A 25675-nucleotide genomic window follows, 5' to 3' on the forward strand; every position below is an offset into this window, starting at 1 on the left:
GCCTTAGAGGAGACAGTGTTCAGAAAAGACGACAACACTAAGTGTTACTAATGTGAGACCCAGAAACAAGCTAAGTGGTTTAGGGCCCAAATCCCTATTTACTCTATATCCTTGTCAAAATAAGGGAGGTTTTTCTTCACCAGCAAAATATTTTTTAATGGTTACTATCTCTTAAATTCCACAATAAAGATTTTGTCCTTAAGAAGAAAAAAAATGAGGGAGTTCTCAGATGAGACATAGTTAGGAATAATCAGTATGGCCTCGTGAAGAAAGGAGAACAGGGTCATGAAAATGAGAAACATCTGGATTGTGGATACAATGGAGGTGAAAGAACCATTTCTACACATCAGTTTAAGATGTGAGTCTGATGTTCAAAAACTTGCCACATCGAATGTGGCATCCATTTGGGTTCAAATAACATCAAATAATAAACCTTTATCAGAATTAGCAAAGCGCAGGTGCAATTCATTCATTCAACAAATATTTATTGAATGTCTGTTATACCACAGGATTGTAGGAACAAAAGAACGTGGGAAAAGTCCCTACTCTGTGGATGGATCTTACATTTTAGAGGGAAACAGAATTTTCTTATTTTTGTGTTCTGAATTGTACAGACCCTTGAAAGCATGCGGTCTGAAGGAATGGTAGATTTGTTTCCAGTTAAAGACAAAATTTTTGTGGTAATAGCTGTTATCTAATTAAAAGATTAGAAGGGCTCTGTGTTTGTAGGTCCAGAGATTAAGGCACATACTCTCCATAATTTTAACAACTTAATTCAATTTCCTGTCACAAACACTTATAGAGTACCCATAGGCAAAACAATAACTTCTTTTAATTATATTTGAAATGAAATATTTATATCACTATTTGAAGTCTATATTTAATGTGGACTATTCAAACAACTAATATTTTCTTCTAATATCAACATTATATTTCATACGATAAAGCAACCATGACAAAATCTTCTCCAAACCCTACCTTGGACAGTCAGAGTAGCTGACGCTTCCGCTTTTCCAACCATATTTTCTGCAACACATGTATATGACCCCATGTCACCAGCCATCACCTTCCGAATTTTCAAGGTATGATCATCTCTGATTTCATATCTAGTGACAATACAGAAAGCACAGTTAGTTAAGTGACCTTCTACTTGAAAAATCCCATTATTTAGAAATATGACCCACCTAAGGAGTCAAAGAGACAACATGCAATGTTCCCTTCAGAAAATTTAAAACTAAAGGTGAAATGTGGCATTCCTCTAAGAAAGCACACAGACAGAAAGAACTTGTTTTCATATTTATGTTGAGTAAAAAATTAAACTACTTTCTAAAGGAATGTTTTTGGGCAAAGTTGGCATTTATTATTTCCTTAAGCTATGGTCCCCAAACTAAAATTAAAAGACAGTGACTATTAAATTCTTATTATACGTCAGACTTTGTTCTAGGTTTCACCTTTTAAAATTCTTATAATAATTATATAAAGTATTATACTCATCTTCATTTTGCAGATGAGAAATTGAAGGCACAGGAAAGTAAGGTAACCTGGCTTTGGTTCTCTGCTGGTTTAGTGGTAAAGTTGATTCTGGAACCCAGGCTCTCATTCTAGAGTTCACTTGCCTTGCCTCATCTTCTCTCCCCTTCAATATTGGGTTTCTCCTGAAGTTTCACTTCAATATTCTTTTTACTCTACATAATATCTTGAGTTATATTAGCAACTGTACTTTATACATTGATCAACTGTGCATACAATCCTAACCCTATTTCACTGAAGCTCCAAATTCATAATCCCAACAGACTAATAGTTAGACATCATCTCCTACAGGTAGCTAATATTTCATATGTTAAATACATGTTTCTTTTCTTATCCCATCATATAAACCAACTCCTCCTAATACAATCTACCTAGATCTCTCTTTGACAGCTCTCTATATCTAACAAATCATCCAACTCATCAGTTTCGTCGAAGAAATTTCTGCCCACCATGGATCTTTATTTCTATCTCAAGTGCCACTTCAGGCAATCTATATCTCTTATCTGGACAAAACGGCAATGGTGACACTGCCATTAGACTTCCCCTGCATTCATGTAATATCCACAGTGCTAAAATATTATTTTCTTTAAACAGTAATCCTGTTCAGGGCACCTGACTGGCTCAGTTGGTAGAGTATGCAATTCTTGATCTTGGTGTTGTTAAGTTTGAGGCCCATGTTGTGTGTAGAGATTACTCAAAAATAAAATCATAAAAAAAGGAATCTTGTTCACTCTAAATCCCACTGATTCATTTCTGTGCATGTAATATGATTGAAAATTCTTCTGTCTATTACATAAAGCCCCTGATAATTTGGCCCCAGTTTCTTCAACCTGATATCCTGTAACTTCTTGCTACATGCCCTAGTCAGGCTAAACTTTCCACCCTTCAAAATGCATGAAGTTCTTTCTCAGATCCATGTCTATGTTGTAATGTCTCTTTTCCTGGAACGCTCTTCTCTTTGGTCTTGCTTTGTAAATTTACACATATTTTTTCAAGACATTGCTTACGTATCACTTTCCTTTGAGAATTTTCTCCTGATTTCCTATTCCCACAGGTCTACATTTTATGTGACAAAGGATTTGCTATGTTATTCTGTATCTATTCTTACAAATCTCCTTTGGGAGTTCCTTGAGAGAAGAAACTATGTCTAAGCCACTGTAACCCCAAAACCTTGCAAAGACTCAACATGTGTTTGCTGAATGAATGGACAGAGGGCTTAAAGACAATACCTGGAAGCTTCATTTCACTGTCTCATTCCCTAAGGCTGCAAGTGTACCTCTGTTCTTCAACAATTTAAAGACTTGACAGATATCAAAACACTATGACTTCTACCATTCCCTGGTGATGTTGTAGCTAAGGAAATAGACTCTTGCTTTTGTAATTGGTTCATACCTATATCTTTAATGTTGTACCTCCCTTCCTTTCCTATCTACTCTCATGCAAGAAATTGGTATTATTTGTGCTCTGGTTGAACAGAAGAAAGCCTGTATAAGAAATATCACATTTTACAAGGGGTCCCTGGGCAGGGGAGGGTCATGAATCTATAGCTCTTATGTGAAACCCTCAGAGGAAGCATGACAATGTCCTGTTTCTGGCCCCTGATCAAACAGTCTAGAAAAGACTAGTCTAATGGCATATATGCAAGCAGTGGTCTGATGAGAACCACAGAAATTCTGAACGGATGAATCATACCATGAAATTCTGATCAGTAGTACCTGGATTTGGGCAGTTCTCCATCGTCTTTCCTCCATCGTACCGTAGGCACAGGGTCACCTCGGGCCTCACATTTAAATTCTGCACTGTCGTCCACAGTTACTGCCAAGTTACTAGGTCTCTTTACAAATGATGGTCTCTCTAAAATTAGAAAAATCCATCTCAAGATCAAATAAAGCTAAACAAACTAAAAAAAACCCTCACAAAAATGTAGATGTTCAGTAAAGATATATATAATATAAAATAATATTTAGAAAATTATTCCACATAGCTCCCTTCTTCTAGAAGCCCCTCTCTAGGTTTAGGGTTTCCCCCCCATGTCTTGGCGACTTTATCTCAAGGCACTTTACTAATTTCTTCTCTCCTCTCCTACCCCATCCAAAATATTGGTCAACCTTCTAAAAAAGGTCATTTCTTTCTTCCCTGTATAAAGATATTGAAAAGTGTTAAGAGATCTATTGTACAGTGAGCAGATGAGACAAAATTTGACTTACCCAAAACAGTTAGCTCTGCTACTTCACTCTCCCGTTCCCCAACCATGTTGGTACCAACACAAACGTATTTGCCGGCATCACTTTTGCGGGTATAAGTGATCATGAGCTTTCCTCCTCGTATCTTAAAAAACAAAGTTTTACATGAATACCATTAACATTACTTTAGCTATGTTTACAAGACAGAAGTCTTCATAAGTGAAGTCTACTTTCTTCTAAGCAAAGAACAAAGAATAATTATATCAAAAAGCTGATGTGCAATATCTGCTATATTTATAGGTAGTAACTGTCAGAAGAGGGGCAAAACATGTCTACTTACCTACATCTTCTTACACAGTTAGTACATTCTGTATAACTAGAAATTTGTTTTTCCAAACTGCTCAAATTCTTTTATGTTATTTGGATAAATGAAAACTGAAGAAGTCCATGAATAATTTGGCTAGCAAGTAGGAAAAACAGGAAAATCTTAATACCATATTAGTATAATTAATATGTAACTACATATTTTTTTAAATGTTTTTAATTTATTTCTGAGAGACAGAGAGAGAGAGACAGCATGAGCAAGGGAGGGTCAGAGAGAGAGGAAGACACAGAATCCAAAACAGGCTCTAGGCTCTGAGCTGTCAGCACAGAGCCCGATGCGGGGCTCAAACCCACAAACCGTGAGATCATGACCTGGGCCAAAGTCGGACACCCAACCGACTGAGCCACCCAGGTGGCCCAATATGTAACTACATATTAGCTACAAGTGATTTCAAGGAAGCATATTCTAGTACTAGGAGATGTGGAAATAAAAAATGATCCTAATTACTTAATTTGTTAGAGTTGCTTTAAAGGAATATATCTTTAAAGATTCAAAACACTGCAGAAACTGACATGTTCTAAAAACAACAACAGCAACAACAACAACAACAAACCCCACAGTGTTTCTGCTGCCCAAGTAGTTTCTTGGGGACTTAGGAGGCAGAGACAGAACAGATCCCAATAAATCATCTGGAAAGTCATTTGGACACACTCTTGAACATTTAATTATTTGAAGAAGAATTAATTACAAATGTAAGCAGACTTCCAGTACAATAAATAGGCTGAAGTTAACCATGAATTAAGAGCGGGGTGTGGAAATTGAACTATCTTTACTTATTTAATATGCTTTTGGTGGAGAGTTGGGTTCAATTACCCATGAATATCTATAATGTTCTGAACCTTAGAAAGGTTTTGCCAGGGATAACTTCTAGAATGTTTCTTCATGCAGGTTCTGACCTCAACTCCACAGTTATTCTGTACAGTGTACTGATGAAAGAAAGGAAGGAAGGAAGGAAGGAAGGAAGGAAGGGAGGAAGGAAGGAAGGGAGGAAGGAAGGAAGGAAAAGAGACAAGAAAAAAGAAAAAGAAAATGGAAGGCAGGAAAGAACTATTCAAACGGAATTTTTTTTTTCATCATAAATTTGGAGTTTAGTGAAACCACTAGTTTACAAAGGTGGAATCATACTGTTGGATGTGCTTAAATTGCTTAGTTTCAATCCAGACAATCAAAGTAGACATTGTATCCAAGTCTTTACGTATTAGGACAAATCAATTATTAACACTGCCGTTTTAATTTCTGTGGCTTTAGAACTTAACATTTTTTCAGTCATTTTATTAAAACAATAATCATGATGCTCTAGGTGCCATTATAAAAACCATGCACGAACTTTTCTCTGCATTGTTCATGACTCTGTCCCTCATATCTAGAATAATGCCTTACTCAGATGATTGTTGTTGAATACAAACTGCTTTAATAGACAAAATCTAGCCTGTTATCCAATGAAGCATTTCTATTAAGGTTTATAGGAGTTACAAGGTGTGTTAATATATGTTGTTTTCATATATACTTCCCTAAATTACAAACAGAATCATACAAAGAAATAAATGTCACATACACACAAAATAGAAATCTTCCAAATGTTAACGACTGTCATAACTTTGTATGCATTTTTCTTTTGGCTCTCTCTCACACAATATATAGATACAGATATAGATATAGATATAGATATAGAGATCTACATATACCTCTACATCTATACACACACTTTTATTAAAGTAGAATCATGTGGTATATACTCTTCTGTATGCATTTTCAACTCAATAAAATATGTTGAGAATATTTTTACATTTTAAATGTTGAGATGGTGTATACAGATTCTCCCTGTCAATTTCAGTGAGTATAATACTCAATTGGACACAGTATTCCTTTACACATAATATTCCATCACACAGACTTATCATATTTTACCAAACAATTCCCCTACTGATAGATGTTTAAGATAATTCATTTTTCCCTCTTCTAAATTAGCATTCCTTTGCATATATCTTTTCTCACATGTGCAGTTATTGTCTTAGAAGATCTCAAAGTGTGATTCTTAATTCTAATGTATTCTCAACCTTCAGGCTATTGGTTCACAGTGCTAACTATTTTATGTTTTATAAAGTGGATTTTGTGTGAATATATCATTTAAATTTTGGTCTTTTTCATACCCCTGCTGTGAAGCTGTTAGGGTAAGTGTTATAATAACTTCATTTTTCACTTAAGGAACCAGCCACTCAGGAAGTATAACCTCTTCTCCTGTATACCTGCACTATGCCCTTCATCACAGTATGTTTTAATTTTGCATTTAAATGCCAGATTTCCTCCCTGACTGTGAACTCTGAGGCAGAGAAGCATATCTAATTGGTTTTTATAGCCCAGGGCCTGTCACAATATCTACTAACTAATACAAAAAATTTGTAGAAGGAGAGTGACTTGCCCAATGTCACTTAGCAAGTTGAAACAGATTTTAGCCAAGAGATAGGTCTTTGGCTACACGTGATGTACAAATGACAGGAAACACACAGTCCACAGCACGGCTATAATTGCTAATTAATAAATGTGAATTTAATAAACTTCACTTCTTGAGGTTCAGAAAATTTGAGTATCAAAGTATCAAGATCTATACTATTAAGATGTACTATAACCTTTCGTCGTATATTTATTTTGCAACACGTCACCTAAACATTTCCAAACTTGCGGAAACAAAATCATTCCCACAAAAATGAAGGTGACAAATTCCATTCCTGATAGGAAAGTTAAATGATCTGATATGTGGCCCTCAGATGTTCCTTTACTGGTTCTTTAATTTTGGACAAGATATGGAGCTGCTTCTTATGTCTCAGAATCTAACCCTAAATGTTTCTGCATATTTAGGTAGTTGGTTCATTTCTGAAGGATTGTACATTAATACGTAAAAATTACAGCAAAATAAGAGGAAGTAAACTCTTAAAATACTTTAAGTATTCCTTTTGCTTTAAAAGCCAGTGAGTTATTGTACAATAAAATATAAGGCTTTAAGAATAATTTTAAAATAGATTCAAATGAGGAAAAAATGAAAGTCAAAGAATGATAAAGTATAAATAATTTTCAACAGTACAGACATTTTTATAGTTTCAGTATAACATAGTACTAATTTACTTTTACAAATCTTAAATACTTGGGAATTTAGAGTTTTAAATCAACTTGCTCATCTACACGTGGGGTACCAATTAACATTATATATTGCAGCCCCAACGGTGTTATATTTTGAAAGAATCCCTATACATGGAGAAGAAGGGAAATTTAGGTTAACATGAGTTATGAGAGGGCTGCCAGGAGATTCTCAGGGAAAAATTCCAACCTTGCGGTGAATGGGAGGAAACAATAACTTAGGTGAAGTACAAATTCAAGGAAAGCCAACAAGTCCTGAAGAATGTGTTGTCCACAAACTATTCCTATAGCTCTAGCTGTACGCTTGACCTTGAACAACATGGGTTTGACCAGTGTGGGTCCACTTCAATCAGATTTTTTTCAATAATTATGGTATAGGACTGTAAATGTATTTTCTCTTCCTTATGATTTTCTTAATAGCATTTTCTTTTCTCTAGCTTATTTTATTGTAAGCATTCAGTATAGAGTACACATAACATACACAATATGTGTGTTTAAGTTACCTATAAGGCATCAGTCAACAGTGGGCTATTAGCAGTTCAGTTTTTGGGGAATCAAGATTATACAGACATTTCTGACTGTGAAGGGAGGAGGTGGGCACCACCTCTGTGATGTTCAAGAGTCAAGTGTTTATCACACTCGGCTCAATCTTGAAAAACTTTTCTAAATCATTGACCAAGAGACTTCTGTTTTGGAAACACAAGGCTATGTTTTGCTACTAAATATAAAAAGAAAAACTGTTCTTGTTCTATAAAATTCTATTTTTCAGCTTGCTTTGCCAAATGATATATACTGTTCAAATTAAAAATAACCCACCAGGCATTTTACAAAATATTCTCTTTGTCCTTGGTAAGTTAGTATGGACCACTATGACATATACTTCTACAAGAAAGGTTTTAAAATGAATTAGGTATCTTGAGAAGCTTCTTTCATTAGAATCATAATATGACTAAAAGCATACATTTATCATATCTGTTTATTCATATATAATTTCTGTATCAATGAAAAAACCCTAAAGTACCTAACTGAGGTCTGAAAATAAAAATAGGAAATTCCTAACACGTTTTTGATGAGAAATATGCATTTTTTTCTTGAATAACAGCACAGATATTAATCCTCAATGGCTACATGAAGCCAACTAAATTGCACCTTTCCACTCCCCCCTCCCCACTGCTATTCTTTACCAACTCTATGTGGTTGGAATGAAACTCAAAATGAAAATAGATACAAAACAGGGGAGGGGGGAAGAAAAGATTTCTAAACCCAGATGATCTCTGAAATTAATCACAAGTGGACGCATCCACATAGGGAAGCAAAGTGGGCATGGGCCCTGGCCTCACCATATCCAGGTACATACGGGTGAGGCCAGGCAAGGTATCCTTCCTCTGTACCTGTTTTTCATCTCTCAGATGGGCATACTCTTACTATACATCTCCAAGGATACTGAGATAAATCACAGAAATTAATCAGAAAAGTGCTTGTATATTATTATATGTTATACTTAGGGATTTAATGATTAAAAAGATAGGTCTAATCAAAATGCACATTCCCTTGTAAGATTACATCCAGAAGCTTTTTATTAAAATTAATTAGTGGCACATCTTCCATTGCTTTTTTCAGAAAAATGTTTATTTGCATCAATAAGCAAAGCCTTCGAAACAAATAATTCTCTGGTCAGCTATGCCCTTCTTACTTCCTCCAAAGCAGTGATTCTTTATATGGGCAATCACCTACCGTCTCCCGGGAAATATATGGGCATGTCTGAAGAGATCTGTGGTTTTCACAACTGAGCCAGGGGAGAGGTGGTGCTATTACCCCCTACAGGGTAGAGGCCAGGGAGGGTGCTAAATATCTTACAATGCACTGAGGAGTCCTCCAGGAATAAGGAAGTATCACAGCCAAGATGTCAGTAGTGCTGAGGCTGAGAAATTTTGTTCTCAAGGCTTGGCTCTGGCCTAAGGGTAAATGCTGGATGAAAATGACAGAAGGGATGGGCAATTAAAATTAGACAAAACAATAAGTGTTTATTCTAGGGGTGCCTAGGTGGCTCAGTCGGTTAAGCATCTGACTTCAACTTAAGTCATGATCTTGTGGTTTGTGAGTTCAAGCCCCATGTTGGGCTCTGTGCTGACAGTCTGGAGCCTGCTTCACAATCTGTGTCTCCCTCTCTCTCTCTCTGTCCTTACCCTACTTGCGCACACATAAGTGTGTGCTCTCTCTCTCTCTCTCTAGGAAAGAGAAAGAAAGAAAGAAAAGAAAGGGAAAGAGGGAGGGAGGGAGAAAGAAAGAGGGAGAGAGAGGGAGAGGGAGAGAGACAGGGAGGGAGGAAGGAAGGAAGAAAAGGAAAGGAAGGAAAAAAGATTTTAAAAAAGTGTTTTTTCTAGTTGGGAAATCATTGCTGCGACTTCTGAGATTAGTATAAATAACCCCCTCACACATTCTACCCTATTAGTAAGATAATTTCATTATAAAATACTACATTCCTTTCATACTCACTGACAATAATGGTTAAGGATCCCAAAGCAGACATTACAACCTAAATGGAAAACTAAGCAAGCCTCAAGAAATCTTGAAGAAACTTATACCCTTAGAGATGTGAAAGATGGAAACTGACCAAAGGGAAGGAAGAAACAGCAAAGTGCAACAAACAGGGAAATTTAAAAAAAAAAAAAGGACAAAAATGGTAGTCTTCAATTTCTACAAATTCAAATTGATTTTGGCATCATATCAATGGCTGAATTGAAACAGAGCTACACAAAAGCCAGCATTTTATTCTCGATGATCACAACTGTAGACGACATGATGGCCTGTTTTATTCAATAAACAGAAGAACAGAAAAAAACATAGTACAATAACTGTGATCAAATATAACACACCAGCTCCTAAGCAGTACCTCTTCTAACAATCACCATTTTATGTTGAGTCATACAATGATATTGATTGTAAAGAGCTACTTTATACGTTCTAAATATTGACTTGGCTTTGCAAACCAAAAATTGACATTTCTTCTCTACACAGAAAGGAAAAAATATGTCTAACACATACAAAACACTATAAATATGAAAACAGCCATATTTAAAATGAGGTAAGAAATAATTCTTGGCAGGTCTCTTCCTGCAACTGGATCTGACAGGCAAATTGTAAACCTATCAAAAACGAGTTTGTATAATGAACAGACACAATGTTAAACACTGCACTGCGGCGACACTTCTTCAATTAACATAATCCGGCTGGTGCAGAGGCAGAACGTGTTAAGCTTCCAGACAATATGCTGGCATCCAGCCTATGTCAAAAATCTAAGGCAGAGGTCCTACTTTCTCATTACCATATACCTTACCAGACCACAGTGGTAACCACATTAGAAACTCACATTTCCATAAGCTCTAGACAGTGCTTAAAGGGGGGCCTCAGCTATCTACATACCTGATAAAAACAAAACAAAAGTCCCAGTGGACTTGCCTGCCTTTTGGGAAAGAGACAGGAGGAAAAAAAAAAAGAAGAAGAAGAAAATGGTAAGGAATTTTAAAGTTTTAAATATCTTTACACTTTATAATCTTCTTCAGAATAGCCTCAGATAGTTTTTCAAAGTATTTCAGAGACATCAAGGTATAGAACACATCAATGCATTTGATATATAGGATTCTTATAAACTAGCATTTTCCCTAAAGAAGTAATTCATGGTCATTTTCCTTAAGGGTGTAAAAAGCTTTCTCTCCTACTACTCAAAGATTTCTTTGAAGCTGTTGAAAATCTCTTTCTAGAATGTGTTCATCTTTACTAGACGGCTTACTAAATACCAAGATAGTATAGAAAAATCGTGTATAAGGTGCAGGTTTTTAACCAATAAAAAAGAAAAGAATCATTTTATATTTCTTAGGTAAGCATGAATCAGAATCAGAATCAGAACTTCAATAAGAATTCTTATTTCCAGAACACAAGAAGAAAAACTGATTATCTTTGTACACATAGAAGCATGTTTTCTTTTAAAAAAGTAAATTAAGCTTTTTGACTGGTTATTCAATGAAGTATCCAGCTTACCCTGTAATCAGTACTTAAAATCAGAAATAAAGATGAACTTAAAATGAACTCCTTGGTATGTCTTCATTTTCTACCCTAAAGCAAGTCAGATGATTTGCAGTATCTGTTACACAGAAATTTTCCTTTTCAGGCAGCATCCCACAACATTAGCCATACACCTCTAGGTTAACATATTAAACCAACTGGGGCTAATTAACTAGTTTGGCTACACAAAATCTTTTCTGCTTTTAATTACATTAACTTAATGTGACTTGAATTCAGCAGACCAAAAATGAAACCACTAATTATATTAAGGGCTTCAAAGATGATTTCAAATTGCTAACCACCAAACTGTCATATAATTTATCTCATTTCCTCTAATGGATTTTGCATTTAAAATCTATGTTCCTTACTAGAAATACTATTTTTAAAATACATCATAATTATGGATTAAAGAATAACTATTTAGAATGCTAATGGAGAAATATGTTTAAATAATACATATAAGACATACACAGGTATCTTCATACCAAGGAGAAACTATGCAGTATGAATGTTTACAATTTTCAAAAAGATTTAAAGGCTTGGAAATATTCATTTACAGTAGTAAAGGCTTGATAAGCAGGGTTAACATGAGGAGTAAAATAATAACCTGGATTTAGAAATTTTTTTTTTTTTCTGAAAAATCTGATTCTTTGCCACTGTTCTCATACTATTTTTGCAAAGTAAATGAGAGGAGAGGTTTTGAATTATAGCCTAGTATATATCATCCTTAAACAATTTACTACTAACTCTCTCTGGGCAGAATGTCTCTTCTTAGCAATGTCAATTCCGCCTGGATCTCTGACCTAGAGAATAGATATCAAGCTGTTGTGAACTAGTACTTTGCATTGGTTTAAGACTTCTTAATGACAATGAGATGCAGGTACCGCAGATGGCCAGTCATCGCCCCCAGACATTCTCCTTGGTGAAATAAACTGCAGGGCAGTTTTGGATGGTCCCTAAGGACTCCTTTCAACAGAGACACGGAGAGAAGAGTCACAATAACAGCCTTTATTTTATATTTTTCAAATTTAGAATTAATTCAGCAACAATGACAACAAAAATAAACCAAAACAGAGATCTGGTTTGAGCAGGGAGCCAGGAGACGGAAGAAGTAAAATAATACCCACTACTTTCTAATCTGACTGCAAAAGTGGTACCAAGCTTGAAATGTCAACAATACAGATTAAAGCGTTCATGTTTTCTAACATACGCTACAGTAGCTTCTTTCAAAAACAACCATGCTTTATGGCATTCTAAATTAAGCAAAAAGACTGGTGGTAGTGGGGTTATATATATGAATGATGGACAAAGGACTGGATACACTACATGTCTCATACCAATCTAAAAAAGTTACAATCAAGTAAAAGATAATTCATATAATTCAGACTGTACGCAACAGCAAAGAAATGATAGTATTTCTTATTTGGTGATATTTCTTATATCTCCAGGTAAGTAGTTCAATAAGGACAGTTAGTTTAAAAAAAAAGCCATGTTTAGAATTAAATAATTTCATGGTTTTATTAATTACGCTTTAACATCATATGTAGATATAGATTTCCACATTTTGGAACCTAAATTTGAACGTAGTTGGTCATCAGATACAAATTTAAATATCTGATAAATTTCCACTATCAAAACTCACTGATATAAAACAATTTCATCTATTACTCTAGTCACCATACACACTTTTCTTAAGTATGTGAACACGTTTCAAGAAAATATTTTTATTCTATTTGTTTGTACTACCCTTGTCATGCAAAAAACAATGCTTTTTAAAATATGACATATTCATGACAACATGATTTCATACTTAAGTCCCAAACATTAAGTAGTATTTTAAATATATATATATAAACAACAAACCAGGATCAGCCAAGTCTCACTTCCTCCTGGATAACAACGTTTATTTACTTTTCCTACTTTGCCAAGGGCTACTATCTGTCAATTCATTTTCTGCAAAATGTTCGCCTCTCCCTATTCTTTTATCATTTTGGTTCACAGAGACCTGAGAGACAGAGAGAGAAAGAAAAGTAAAGAAAGAGAAGGAGGAGAAGGAAGACAAAAATGCACTGTTTTAAATATTTTCCACTCAAATCTCTTAATTAGATATGACCTGTTTTCATGATGGACTTGCAAAAGTTGTTTAAAAATGTACTCATTACCAGTTCAGTATGGACTTGTGACACAGTGAGAGCAGCTGTACCCCAGAGATGGGTGAAACTGAGAAAAACAGATTATAGAATAGCATTGACAATGTTTTTTTACTACAGATTATTTTAAAAATTAATTCAGTCAGATTTTAATCACACGGTAAAAAGTTTTCACCTGGATATTACTAATCCATTGACTCATCCATTCTTATGCCAAGCCCATTTCCTGTTCTACAGCCTATTTAAAGTATAAATAACGTCCATGGGATTTGCACCAAAAACAAAAAAAAAGAAAAAAAAAGAAAGAAAGAAACTTACATAACAAAAAGATGCCTGGGTAAGTACATATTCATCGGAAAAGAATATGAGAATGACAAACTGAAAGCAATCCAATGACCATTTTGCATTTTTCTTGCTGACATTAAAAGGGACAGCATGCCAAGGAGAAAAACCGTAACTTGTAGGTCTTTCAACTGTTCTCTTAGGAGAAGAGAGAGGAGAAAATAGGCAATTAGGGTCTCTCTATTGGTGTCCCATATTTGCTCAGGCTACATGCATAGAAGAGAACATGATCCAATTTCATTTGTTGCTGTTACACTGTGCAATACCATTGAAAAACCCACATGATTTCGGCCCGTAGTTTAAACACACTGGGCCATCAGAGGGAAGCAACACGAGACTGGCGCAGAAAAAGCAATTATCCCGGTGGGAACACGTGGCTCTCCACAGCTTGGTGAGCCACCAGCTGAGAGCAGGGCCTGAGACAGTTGCTGCCTGGGACCAGGACAGCTGCATTTCTCTGTGCTCTCCAGTTCTCCTCCTGAACGTTTCCTTTCCCCCTCAGAGCGACGTATAAATTGGTAGTTGGTCTTCTGCGGGTGCAGAAGCACACCTATGATAATTTGATCACAGACTGCATCAGGAAGAGCTCTATTACTTTTTTTTAAATTTTTTTTAATGTTTTTATTTATTTCTAGGAGAGAGAGAGAGAGACAGCGTGAGCAGGGGAGGGTCAGAGAGAGAGGGAGACACAGACTGAAACAGGCTCCAGGCTCTGAGCTGGCAGTCAGCACAGAGCCCGACGCGGGGCTCGAACCCACGAACCGCGAGATCATGACCTACGCGAAAGTCGGACGCTCAACCGACTAAGCCACCCTGGCGCCCCAACTATTACTAATTGCAGGCGAGGGGGAGCCATCCTACAGAGAGACACAGTGAAGTTACAGGCAGAGGATGATTTTCTCTGTGAAAGTATAAATGATTACCTTCCCGTCTATCTAGTTTATATCACCAGAGGACGTTTCTATGAATCCTCTATGAATTTTAACAAGGGATAATAGAAAGGAAAACAGTCTCCTTACAATGCACCTATTTCCCTTAAGTCTGGCTCAAAGTCAATGTGAACGCCAGGGTTCGGCATTTTGTCTTAGACGCCCATTTTCTTAAGTCAGTCACAGTTATGTAGCCTAAAGCAATCAACCGAGGAGGTCCCCTTTAATTTATTGTATTTAAAATCAAGGGCAGACAACTGCTTAGTGCTGGTGAGATGGAGAGCAGATAAACAGGGAAGCCTTTTAGCTGATTCCCCAGGTGTCTGGTTCCCCAGTTATTAAGATCAGAACCCAAAAGTAAGCCCTGTAAAAAGGAGGTAATGTAACAGTGGTTTTGGAAGAGAATTTCTAGCCATCTCCTAAAAGTAAGAAAGTTGATTGATTTTTATCTCTATGAAAATTATGTTAGATGGTACTATTCTGTATGCATATGAAAAATTAATTTAGCTCATAGCTATTAAAGTTAATGTATTATTTCCTTCACAGGTCGCATGAAGCAATGCCCTACTGTTTTAAAGGTAAAAACAAAACCTTACGGGCGATTTTCACTTTTCTACGAAACCAGGTTTGGTTTTTATCACCTTGTCCAATCATCCGGCTATAATTCTGATTTCACATACAGTCACTGTTAGGAGAGCCTGAAATAAAAATCTATGGAGAAATTATAACTATACTCAGATATAAAGATGACAAATGCTCACAGTATTTGAGGGAAGAAAAAGCTCATTTTCAAACACTTGGCTCTTTCGAGTTACAAGTGCACCAGCTGAAAATACTTTTCAAACAGTAAATCCATCTGTGTCCAAAAGTTCTTATGCTTAGTTCTTCTCTATAGTTCTGGTCCAGTGTGAGAATTACCCTCACCACCAAATGCCTTCCTAAGATAATGCCTTTTCCAGAGACTGTAAATTCTTGTTACTCTTGAAATTTAAATTCACTTATATTCTGAAGATGATACATAATAGTGGCAGAAAACATCATACCAAGGTTGAATATGCAAGAGATTCTTGGATTCAGAAATTCAGAATGACTTTATGGAAATTAAGTAAGGAGAATTACTTTATGGAAACTTTAGTAATTTGAAAAAAAATAAAAAAGCAATAAAAGCACTTAATTCTATTTATTAAGATTCTCTAGAAGTATGAACATCCCTGAAATAGCTACAAATTGAAGTAACACCCATTCCCATTCCATGGTATTTTAATCCCTAAGAGTTAAAGGAGAGCAAGAAGAGACAAGCTTAATTGATTAATCAGAAGTCAGGGCTCATCAGACCAGGGTCAGAGATTCAATAGCCATATGGCCAGTGTTTCACTCTCTTTTATTGATCACAAGACTAGGCCAGAACCTAGCTACATTATTTAGCAAATGTGTGCCTCTTTTCATAAGAGACACATGATAAGATAGAAATAATAACCCTCTTCTCCCCCAGACTACTCACGTTAAAACAAATGAAAATACATTTAAGTACTACATAAGAAAGCTAGTAGGGTCATTTATGCATGTGAGGAAGACAATAAAACCCTGAAAACAAAACAAAACAAAAAAAAGATTCGAGCTTAGAGCTTGAAAGAACTCTTTCTGATGGTCTACATTAAGCTTCAGAACTATCCACACACATTTTTTGGAATTTCCTGAGAACTGATGATTAACTTATGGACAAAAAAGAAATAAAAACAAATACATCCTGACCCCTTACATTTTTATAGTTATCTGTGAAAAAGATATTAAAGAGGAAATGGTGTATCTGAATAGTATTTCAAGAATCATTTGGACTATTTAGGTATTTGTTTAGGACAATCTTTCTTGGTTATGAATAGTTCAGTTCCCTGTCCATGACAAAAGCTTACTGAACAGAAAATCTAGGGCAAAAAGTATTAACAGTGTTAGCAAGCTCAGTGTTTTGAAGTGCTCCTAACCCTAAGTCTATAAGTCTTGTTTGAATTTTGAGTTGAAATTCAGATTTTTGTAAATCCTAGGTTGCATTCATACAAACCTAAGTAGAAAGTTCCAGAATTAAGTGTAGGGAAAGGGGCTCATGGAAGGGGTGTCAGTCAGTGGAAAGATCGAGGAACAAGGCAAAGTCAATTAAACAAACTTGTTCCCATATTTCTTGTCTCTCCTCCCCGTAGAATACAAATTCTATAATGGTAAAAAGCTTATCATATCTCTAGCATATAGCTCAATGGCTACGAAGAAGACAAAATATCAGAGTTTTCAAGATCTAAGAAATGAGATACATAGAATTCCTTGTTTTCATTTATCACTTCTTCAGAAAAAGGCTTGATACTTCAGAATTTATGTTAGAAGCACATTATTTTACACTGCCTTGAGGAAGACAAATTCAAATTCTGATGACTTAAAATCAAGGTAATAAATACATTTAAATCATCTGATGATCTAACAGACGATTTAAGGGACTTAACAACTGCAAAATCCTAATACTTGAAAAAAATTAGGTCCTAAGTGTAAAATGCCTTTGATGGTTTTCTCCAAAGACACCTGAAAATCCTATCAGTGACTTTATGGTACGTTTTGTAAGTGTACCAATGTATTTAAACAGCAATCTGGACTGTTACTGTTATAATTAATGAAAATCATTATATGTCAACAAGTGCTATATACATGATACTGTCATACCCGTCATCCTTCAGTTTTACAAGAGTCTTATAAGGGGAGGTATATTTTCCTGTTTGGGGATGAGAGATCTAAGACACTGAGAATATCAGAAACTTGCTTCACTTTAGTAAGTGGACTGGAGCTCATTCTGCATAGATCCAACATAAAGCTTATATAGAGTGCTTCCTTTGGAACGAAAAGCAAAAACTCATATTTTCTTTGCATCCCATACCACGAGACACAAATCAGCAATATTCTGCAAATGTATAGATCCCAAGACTCAAGGGCGTGGCAAAAAAATAGGTGCTTCTGGTGGACCTCCCTGAGTGTGTTAGCTTGATAGACCTCCTTCCATCCCACTCCATATTTAAACCTGACTGATCTGGATATCCAGCCTAATTGCCATTAATCCATCTAGCTGCCAGTGGAAAAATGTGCATGTTTACACTTGACATATGCATGCGTTCTCTGCAAGTAAAGTGTAGTTAGGTAAATATTTTATATTAGTTTCTATACAGAGGAATGGTTCTACTTTTTCCATATAAACATGCACTTCATATCATGGAATGTTTACAATTTAAACAGAATATTTATAAGCTTCCCTTATAAAAAGGAGGAACTCTGACATGATCTTTTATAAGCATGATGCATGGGGCACCGTGGTGATGGAATTTCTCTAGGTGAGAGAAGAGTGACACCATGAATGTTAAAAGACAAAGAAGCATGAAATAATGGATTCCTGAGCAAATTACATGTTATCCACTCAAGAAGACAAATTTCCATTATTTTCAACCAGTTTTATACATATTGAGATCAATTGCTCTTGAAATTTTCCCATCCCAGATGATGCTCTTACAGGTGACTTAAATATGAGCCTGTTTGTACTGTGATCATCCTGTAAAGCTTCGTGATCACCTACATTTGTAAGGTTTAAGAAGAGAAAACCTGTACCATCTGTTAGTAATTTTGTTAATGCACACCAGATTATTTTACAAGTGTACTATTTATCATATTATCAAATTCTTTGAGTTTAAAGAGATAAAAATTGAAGTGGTCAGATGTTACCAATAGAATATTAGTACTTTTAAAGCAACTATGTTCTTTAAACAAACAAAATGCAAAATCAGCATTAATTTAGACATTGACCTCAGCATAAGATCTGGGATTATTCTTTGAGGGAACATCCTTAAATAAAAGTGATAATATGGACATGATTGAGAAACAGATAAAGTCAATCTTAGCCAATTACAAATAATGAAAAAGAAATCCCAATCCCCCTTGAAAGTGCTCAGATTAAAAATAATTTAAAACTTAAAGGCTTAAAATGATTTCTTTGATTTCTGCATCTTGGACCATGTTTTAAGGAAAGAACGCCTTGTACAATCAAGTGCACTTCTGAATCTACTACTTTGCTTTTAAGATTACAATCATCCTGCCAATGGTAAACAGAAAACAAGTGAAGCCTGGGTCATCAGAACTTACAAGCAATTAGCAAAGTCAAGTCTTTTTAAAACAGAGAATTTACCAAAAAGCATTCTGATATCATTTAAATGTTTTCCAAATTACAGGTAAGATCTGTAAGCAATGCCTTAACAGAAATTTTAAAACTGTATTTTTAGAGAAGCATTTCATCTGTGCTTCACAGAACATCAAAAATAAAATAAACTGGTTAGAGCACCATCCTCGAAGCCACAGAAGATTATACCTTTAATTTGGCAAACGACTTTAACCCACAATTAAATAAAGTGCTCCCAGACAGTAGTAAAATATCACTAGTCCTTGGCTATTTGGAGAAATATAACGGCCTGATCAAATATATCAAAGTCTCAGAAAATGTAGAAACACAGCTGCTTGAGTGAGAGTGTATTATAAGGGGAAAAAAGGGCTAGGGGGAAGAGGAAACAACATCTGTATGTCTGCTTTCTCTATTAGTATACGAAACGAATCTGAAATTCTTATTATAGGCTTTGTCATCTGACCATGTGTGTTCATTTTGTGGGGTTATAATACTTCTGGTTAATACAGTGTATTGATAATTACTTCGAATTATGAGGTACAAGTTTAGCCGATGATTGAAATTTCTGAGGTACTTCTTTCTGGAAGGTCTACTCTGACTGAAGGATCATGGATGCTAACGAGCAGCATATACCCACGTCCGGTTCCAGCCCAGTGAATTTCAGGAGTTGGCAGAATTCCATATGGAAGGCAGCTTGGGCAGATCTGCTAGATGCTCCTCTATGTCTTCTAATGTTGCTTTAGCTGAAACTAACATTTGGGTGGGATTAGATTTTTGAAAAATATTCTAAACTCTTTTTAAGGAAGTCTGTTTGGAAAAAAAAAACCGGAAGACCAGAACCATCTCGAGAGACTTAAGAGTTCTGACAAACAGCATGCAACAAAAAAACAGGATAAAACAGCAACATTGTACAATGACAAAATTGTTCAAGACTATTCTGATTTTTCACATATGTTAGGATTTGTACTCACAGGGACATTGATTACATTACTTAGAGGAAACCTGAAAATTTTATAGTATATTATTTCCTGTTTCCTGAACCAAAGACTATTTGTTGAAGTAGGAAACACATTGTCTGGCAATCTTTAGCCTCTGCTATATTATCTCTGCATCTAAACCTACTTGTATCCTCTCTGTAGTACTGGAATGAGTTTGCACATACATATGAGGAAATTTTTTTTTTTACTGTTTATTTTTGAAAGAGAGAGACAGAGCATGAGCGGGAGAGGGGGAGAGAAAAAGGGAGACACAGAATTGGAAGCAGGCTCCAGGCTCCGAGCCGTCAGCACAGAGCTCGATGCAGGGCCTGAACGCAAGCCCTGAGATCATGACCTGATAAATAAGCAGAGGATGTTATTAAACTCTATATATTGAAAAATCTTACTTTCCATACTCATCAAGGTAGGAAATTTTGAATTTGGGACACAAAACAAGAAATGAATCCAGTAAAACACTTTCTTTACCTGTGGATTTTCTTGTTAGGATTTGTCTTAGTCAAAATTAAGTGCTACTTTTAGAATTGTTGATCAGGTCAAGTCTGTCCTGGGAAAAATCAGAAGAGGAAGAACTCTGGTGTTGAGAGGTCTGCCTCTTACTTCTGACTCACAACACAGATTCATTAAGTGACTCAGGACAAATCAAATTCCCTGGCTTTCCCTTTCTTCTTAAAAGTAAAGGAGTTTGCCTATTTACAGTCTCTTACGTCAGCCTCATCTATAAGATTCTGTATCTGTAAGTCACACTTAAGGAAATATCTTTACTCACATAATTACCTTCACTTACTGTAAAGCTAATAAAAACCATGCTTTAAAAAAGTGGTGTGGACAATACCTCCTTTCCATTTCATAGAGAAATAGGAAAACAATATAAAGTATATAGGAAAATAAAATCAAGTATGTTCAAATTAGCAACTTTTCATTTCTAGCTATACTAGGAAATAGTATTCTGATTTATATTTCATTCATTTAATAATTTCTAGAGAAATATATATGGAGCTTCTACCTTAAGACAGACCTAGAGAATATAGCTGGCCTTAAAGTATCTTATACATATTAGAGGAGTAATTTATAAACAATGATTTCCAACAGATTAAGAGAAAAATACTTAATAAAAGGAAAAGATACAGATAACAGGGAGATAAATCTAATGTGGATGTACAGAGTGAGATTTTGCAGAAAACTCCTCTGTAGAAGTTGCTTTAAGTTGGAACCCGAAAAATGAGTTAGACAAAGAGGGTATGGGGGTCAGCACATTCCAGGAAGAAGGAATAGCATATGCAAAGACTCTCATAATCTGTTCCTTCAAGCTCTTGGCATCCAAGCTTGTAAATGCACCTCTAACACATAAATAATGAAAAACTAGAGCAACAACCAAATGCTCACCAGAATTATGTTTATAATTATACTGTCATCTAAACTAATTTATATGCTAGAACTGAGGATATCTTAGTTTAGTACAATTCTCTCATAAGAGTACTTAGACCTCACAAGTGGGTCTGAAATGCTTGGCTTTCTTTTTTTCTATTTTCAGTGTCCAAACAGGAGTATGTGTCAAATTATTTAAACAGAATTACAGATTTCGGGAAAGATTCAGGACGTTCCATGTGAAGATGAACCAGCCTTTGTCAACGAGCATACCTCATCTGAATCACACAGTGTTTCCCAATTCCCCTAAGAACTGTACGTAACTAGATTCATGGGAGAAAAGTCAATTTGTTAAACATAGTTAATGCCGTAGGGCATTAGGGTTTAAATTCTTTTGTGGAATCCCCTGTTGATCATTACGTTTCACAATAAAGATGTACAGAGCACTCAAACTTGTTTCTTAATATCAGTATTAGTTTAAATACTTTGCTCATAATATTCACTTAAACTGAATACTCTTGGTGAATCTGTAGAAAGTGGAAATTTTCCCTCAGTGATGACTGGGATATACACAGAAATTGAGAATGGGCATAAATGTCAGATCTCTTTTCTCATATACATCTGTATTTGTTTATTCAGAAAAGTTGAAATTGCTATGGCTCAAATAGTTCCTAATTTTGCTTTTCTATAGAGTTTTTGATGACTAAATATATACAGAGTTCAGACAAGTATACCAAAAACAGTAAAAACCAGAACATCCATTACAAATACATATAGAGAGAGTGTGTCACCATTTACAATGATATTTAACGTGTACTGTCTCACCGAATTCCTACAGTAACACCATTGAACCAACATAGTTATTAGACAATTCATTTCACCAGTGGAAACAATGACATTTATAGAGATCATATGTGCATAAGATCATGCATTTAATAAGTGTTGAACCCTGAAGTTATATGGTCATACAATACCTAAGACTATGTTTTATTCTACTAATCCACTTTGTTTCAATTATTAAATGTAAAAATTAACACAGTAGGAGAGTACATAAATTAATTATTTAAAACATTTGTTTATTTTTGAGAGTGAGAAAGAGTGAGGGAATTTTTGAGAGTGAGTGAGTGAGAGGCGCGCGCACGCGCGCGCACACACACACACGCACACACACACACACACAATCCAAAGCAGACTCCAGGCTCCAAGCTGTCAGCATAGACCCCGACACGGGGCTTGAACTCACAAACTGAGTGATTAATGTCCTGAGCCAATGTCTGCCGTTCAACAGACTGAGCCACCCAGGCACCCCATAAACTTATTTTTTAACCCATTTCTTCAGTCCCATGTTTCATATTATAGATTTATATTAACTTAACTTAGAATTAAATCACAAAAACTTTTTATGTTTAAAAATATAAAATATGTCATATGCATGATTACGTAAGATGGACAGGAAAAAAAAATTCTGGTTGACTACACAGTTTCCTCTGACCTTCATACAACAGAACTGCATATTTATTTAGCAGGAACACAACTTCAGCTTCTCAGGGAAAGGGGGCTTTATGACATCAGCTGCATTAAGTGTGCTGATTTCCTCCAGGGGAGGAGAGGGGGAAAAGGAAGCAACAGACACTGAACAATGAAAGAAATCGGAAGACCAGAGGAAAGCACTAATCGGAGGAAGGGAGGAGGAGCAGATGGCTTAGGAGGCAGACATGTGGGAATTGGGGGGAAAGGAAGTAATTGGCAAGGAGAGGCTGAATGCCAAATTCATGAAGGATCTGGAGGACACTGGGGATTTGGATGGGATGTGAGTCAGCTGCTTTTCACCAAAGTATCACACCAATGAGGGAAATCAAAGAAACCTAGAAAGACACATAGGAAGCAGAAAAGGGTGGGAAAAAGAACTGATGACACACTTTATTCTAACAACTGAATGTCTCTAGCATGGAATGGAAAGTGTTAAATAATTTTTTAAATGTATTACTGACGTTTTCTCCTAATTTCATTCATGATTTTCAAATGCTTAACTGGCTTATGAAAGAAATGATAGAGGTAAAATGCTTCCATTTATTTTTAAACTATTTTTTTACTTACCTTGTATGAGTGTGATTTTTTACTCATATATAAATCAATTCCTTTAAACAATCTAGGCTGAAGTTGACCAATTGTCCTGGTTTTCCCAGGACTGGGGGCTTTTAATGCAAATACCAGGACAGTGCCCAGCAAACCAGCATGGCTCTCCATCCCAGCCAAGCCACCTTAAGAAAAAATTATTAATACATTTGCTCAGCATGTTAAAATGCATTTATGCTGCATTTTTTCTACCTTTTTCAAACAAGGATGAGAAAAATCACTATAGTTATGTGATAAGTAGATGAAATTGGGGATAAAATGGTTTCAAGAGTGAGTGTGGCTTTGATAGAAAGAAGTATTTTATAATAAAACTATTTTCTCACCATCTAAATTATTTTTAAATCGAGTAAAAAAAGAACCAAACTTTTTAAGACATATAGAATATTCATAGCATGCTACTATAGCATATAGAACAGGTTGGCCAAAATAATTAAAAATTAAATGCACGGCTTATCTCAAAGAATAATACAAGTTATTAAAAAGATGTTTATGTCACAAAGCTACATACAAAGGGAAGGAAAGAAGCATGTTTTATTCATCTGTGAATTTTAGCTCAAAAGCTAAGAATTTCAAACATGGAAAGGTGAATGTCTTTTAAGCTTTTCTTTTAACTCATAAAATGAAATCATTCAGGATAAATGGCAGCCATAGGTTATCATGGAGAAACTAACTGTGATCTATTTCAGATAGATCTCACAATTTACATTATTCTATTAGTGTCACGTGCTACTATATTTTATTATAGCTATACAAAATTGCTGAGCTACTGCATGAACAATATTTTCTTTAAGTCAATTTGCCATTCGTTATATAATTTCTCATAATTAATTTTTCAGCAATAACTTTTCACATGTGTATAGCTGATTATATTTGAATCTAGCTAATCCACAATTTTGGACAGTTAATTATATAACACATACAGTTAAATAATCCACTGATTTATAACATCCTTTTTAATATAAATGTTTCTTTCCCTAAATGCCAATGTTTGTAAAGTTATTTATCATCCTCTTTAGATAATCACCTCATATCTTTTGAGGTAGAGCTTCTAGTGTCCAGAATAAATATTTTTAGTTGATCTGAACTATAACCTTTGGTCTAATTTGAACATTTTCATGCCATCTTTATAAAACTGCTAAACTTTTCAATTTTTATAGATCTTTATGTTATAGTTTTCATTACTGGATATAATTTTTATGTTATAGTTTTCATTACTGGATGAGTATTTGTTTTATTTTTTTTAATATTTTTATTTATTTCTAGGAGAGAGAGAGAGAGAGAGAGACAGACAGACAGCGTGAGCAGGGGAGGGTCAGAGAGAAAGGGAGTCACAGACTGAAACAGGCTCCAGGCTCTGAGCTGGCAGTCAGCACAGAGCCCGACGCGGGACTCGAACCCACGAACCGCGAGATCATGACCTAAGCGAAAGTCGGACGCTTAACCGACTAAGCCACCCAGGCGCCCCGAGTATTTGTTTTAATATGGACTACTTCTTAAATGTACCAATCCTAGTTTTAAGACCACCATAACCTTTACTGTGTGAACTAACCTTTCCAGACCCTGGCAAACCTAAGAATAATATTCTATACCAGAAGCTAAAGGTTACTGTCATTTTACTTTGACAACAAATCAGAGGCATTATATATGTAGCAAGATCTGTGGGATTGTATGGAAATTATTAGGAATTGAGAATTTACTATTGTTCTTATATTCATTTGCTAATCTATATCAAAAGGTTGAATTCCCAGTCATAAATCATCAGATCATATATAAATATATACAACTATCATTTTGTTTTATTAAAATAATGGTATCAATTTGCTATCACAATTTATCATAAGCTGAGGCAAACCATATAGGTACTATTACTTCATTTGTTACCACCTGGGTATTACTAGATAATATAGTATTTTAGTTTATGAATACACTTGGGGTTTTGCTTATAATAACTAATTAAATAAGCTTTATTTTATAAGCTATGTTCTTTGAGAGACTGGCCACCTCCTTGTAGCTAGGCCTGTAGTCCCCACTGCTATAATCATAGAGACCCAATAGAAGGGAATCGATGCTTCAGTATGTGACCCCAAAACTGTATTGATTTATAATGAGGAACTTTGACATACAATTTTTTTAATATTTTATTTTTTAAGTAATTTTTATCTCTGATGTGGGGCCCAACCTCATGACCCTGAGATCAAGAGTCACATGCTGTATTGACTGGACCAGCCAGGTACCCCTGCCATATAATATTACATTAGTTTTAGGTGA

General features: G+C 35.4%; 1 protein-coding gene across 1 annotated transcript in view; it reads right to left on the bottom strand.

The window, feature by feature from the left end:
* Positions 1–25675, bottom strand: part of ROBO1 (roundabout guidance receptor 1) — a 405997-nt gene that overhangs the window by 108720 nt on the left and 271602 nt on the right. The window contains exons 4-6 of the mRNA XM_077750042.1: positions 3738–3858; positions 3246–3384; positions 979–1106 (exon numbers count right to left, since the gene is read on the bottom strand). Coding sequence (XP_077606168.1) covers positions 979–1106; positions 3246–3384; positions 3738–3858 — 388 coding nt within the window. The remainder of the gene's footprint in view (positions 1–978; positions 1107–3245; positions 3385–3737; positions 3859–25675) is intronic.

The sequence above is a fragment of the Crocuta crocuta genome, unplaced genomic scaffold (genome assembly GCF_008692635.1).
Source record: "Crocuta crocuta isolate KB4526 unplaced genomic scaffold, BGI_CrCroc_1.0 scaffold545, whole genome shotgun sequence".
In the NCBI taxonomy this organism is placed as follows: Eukaryota; Metazoa; Chordata; class Mammalia; order Carnivora; family Hyaenidae; genus Crocuta; species Crocuta crocuta.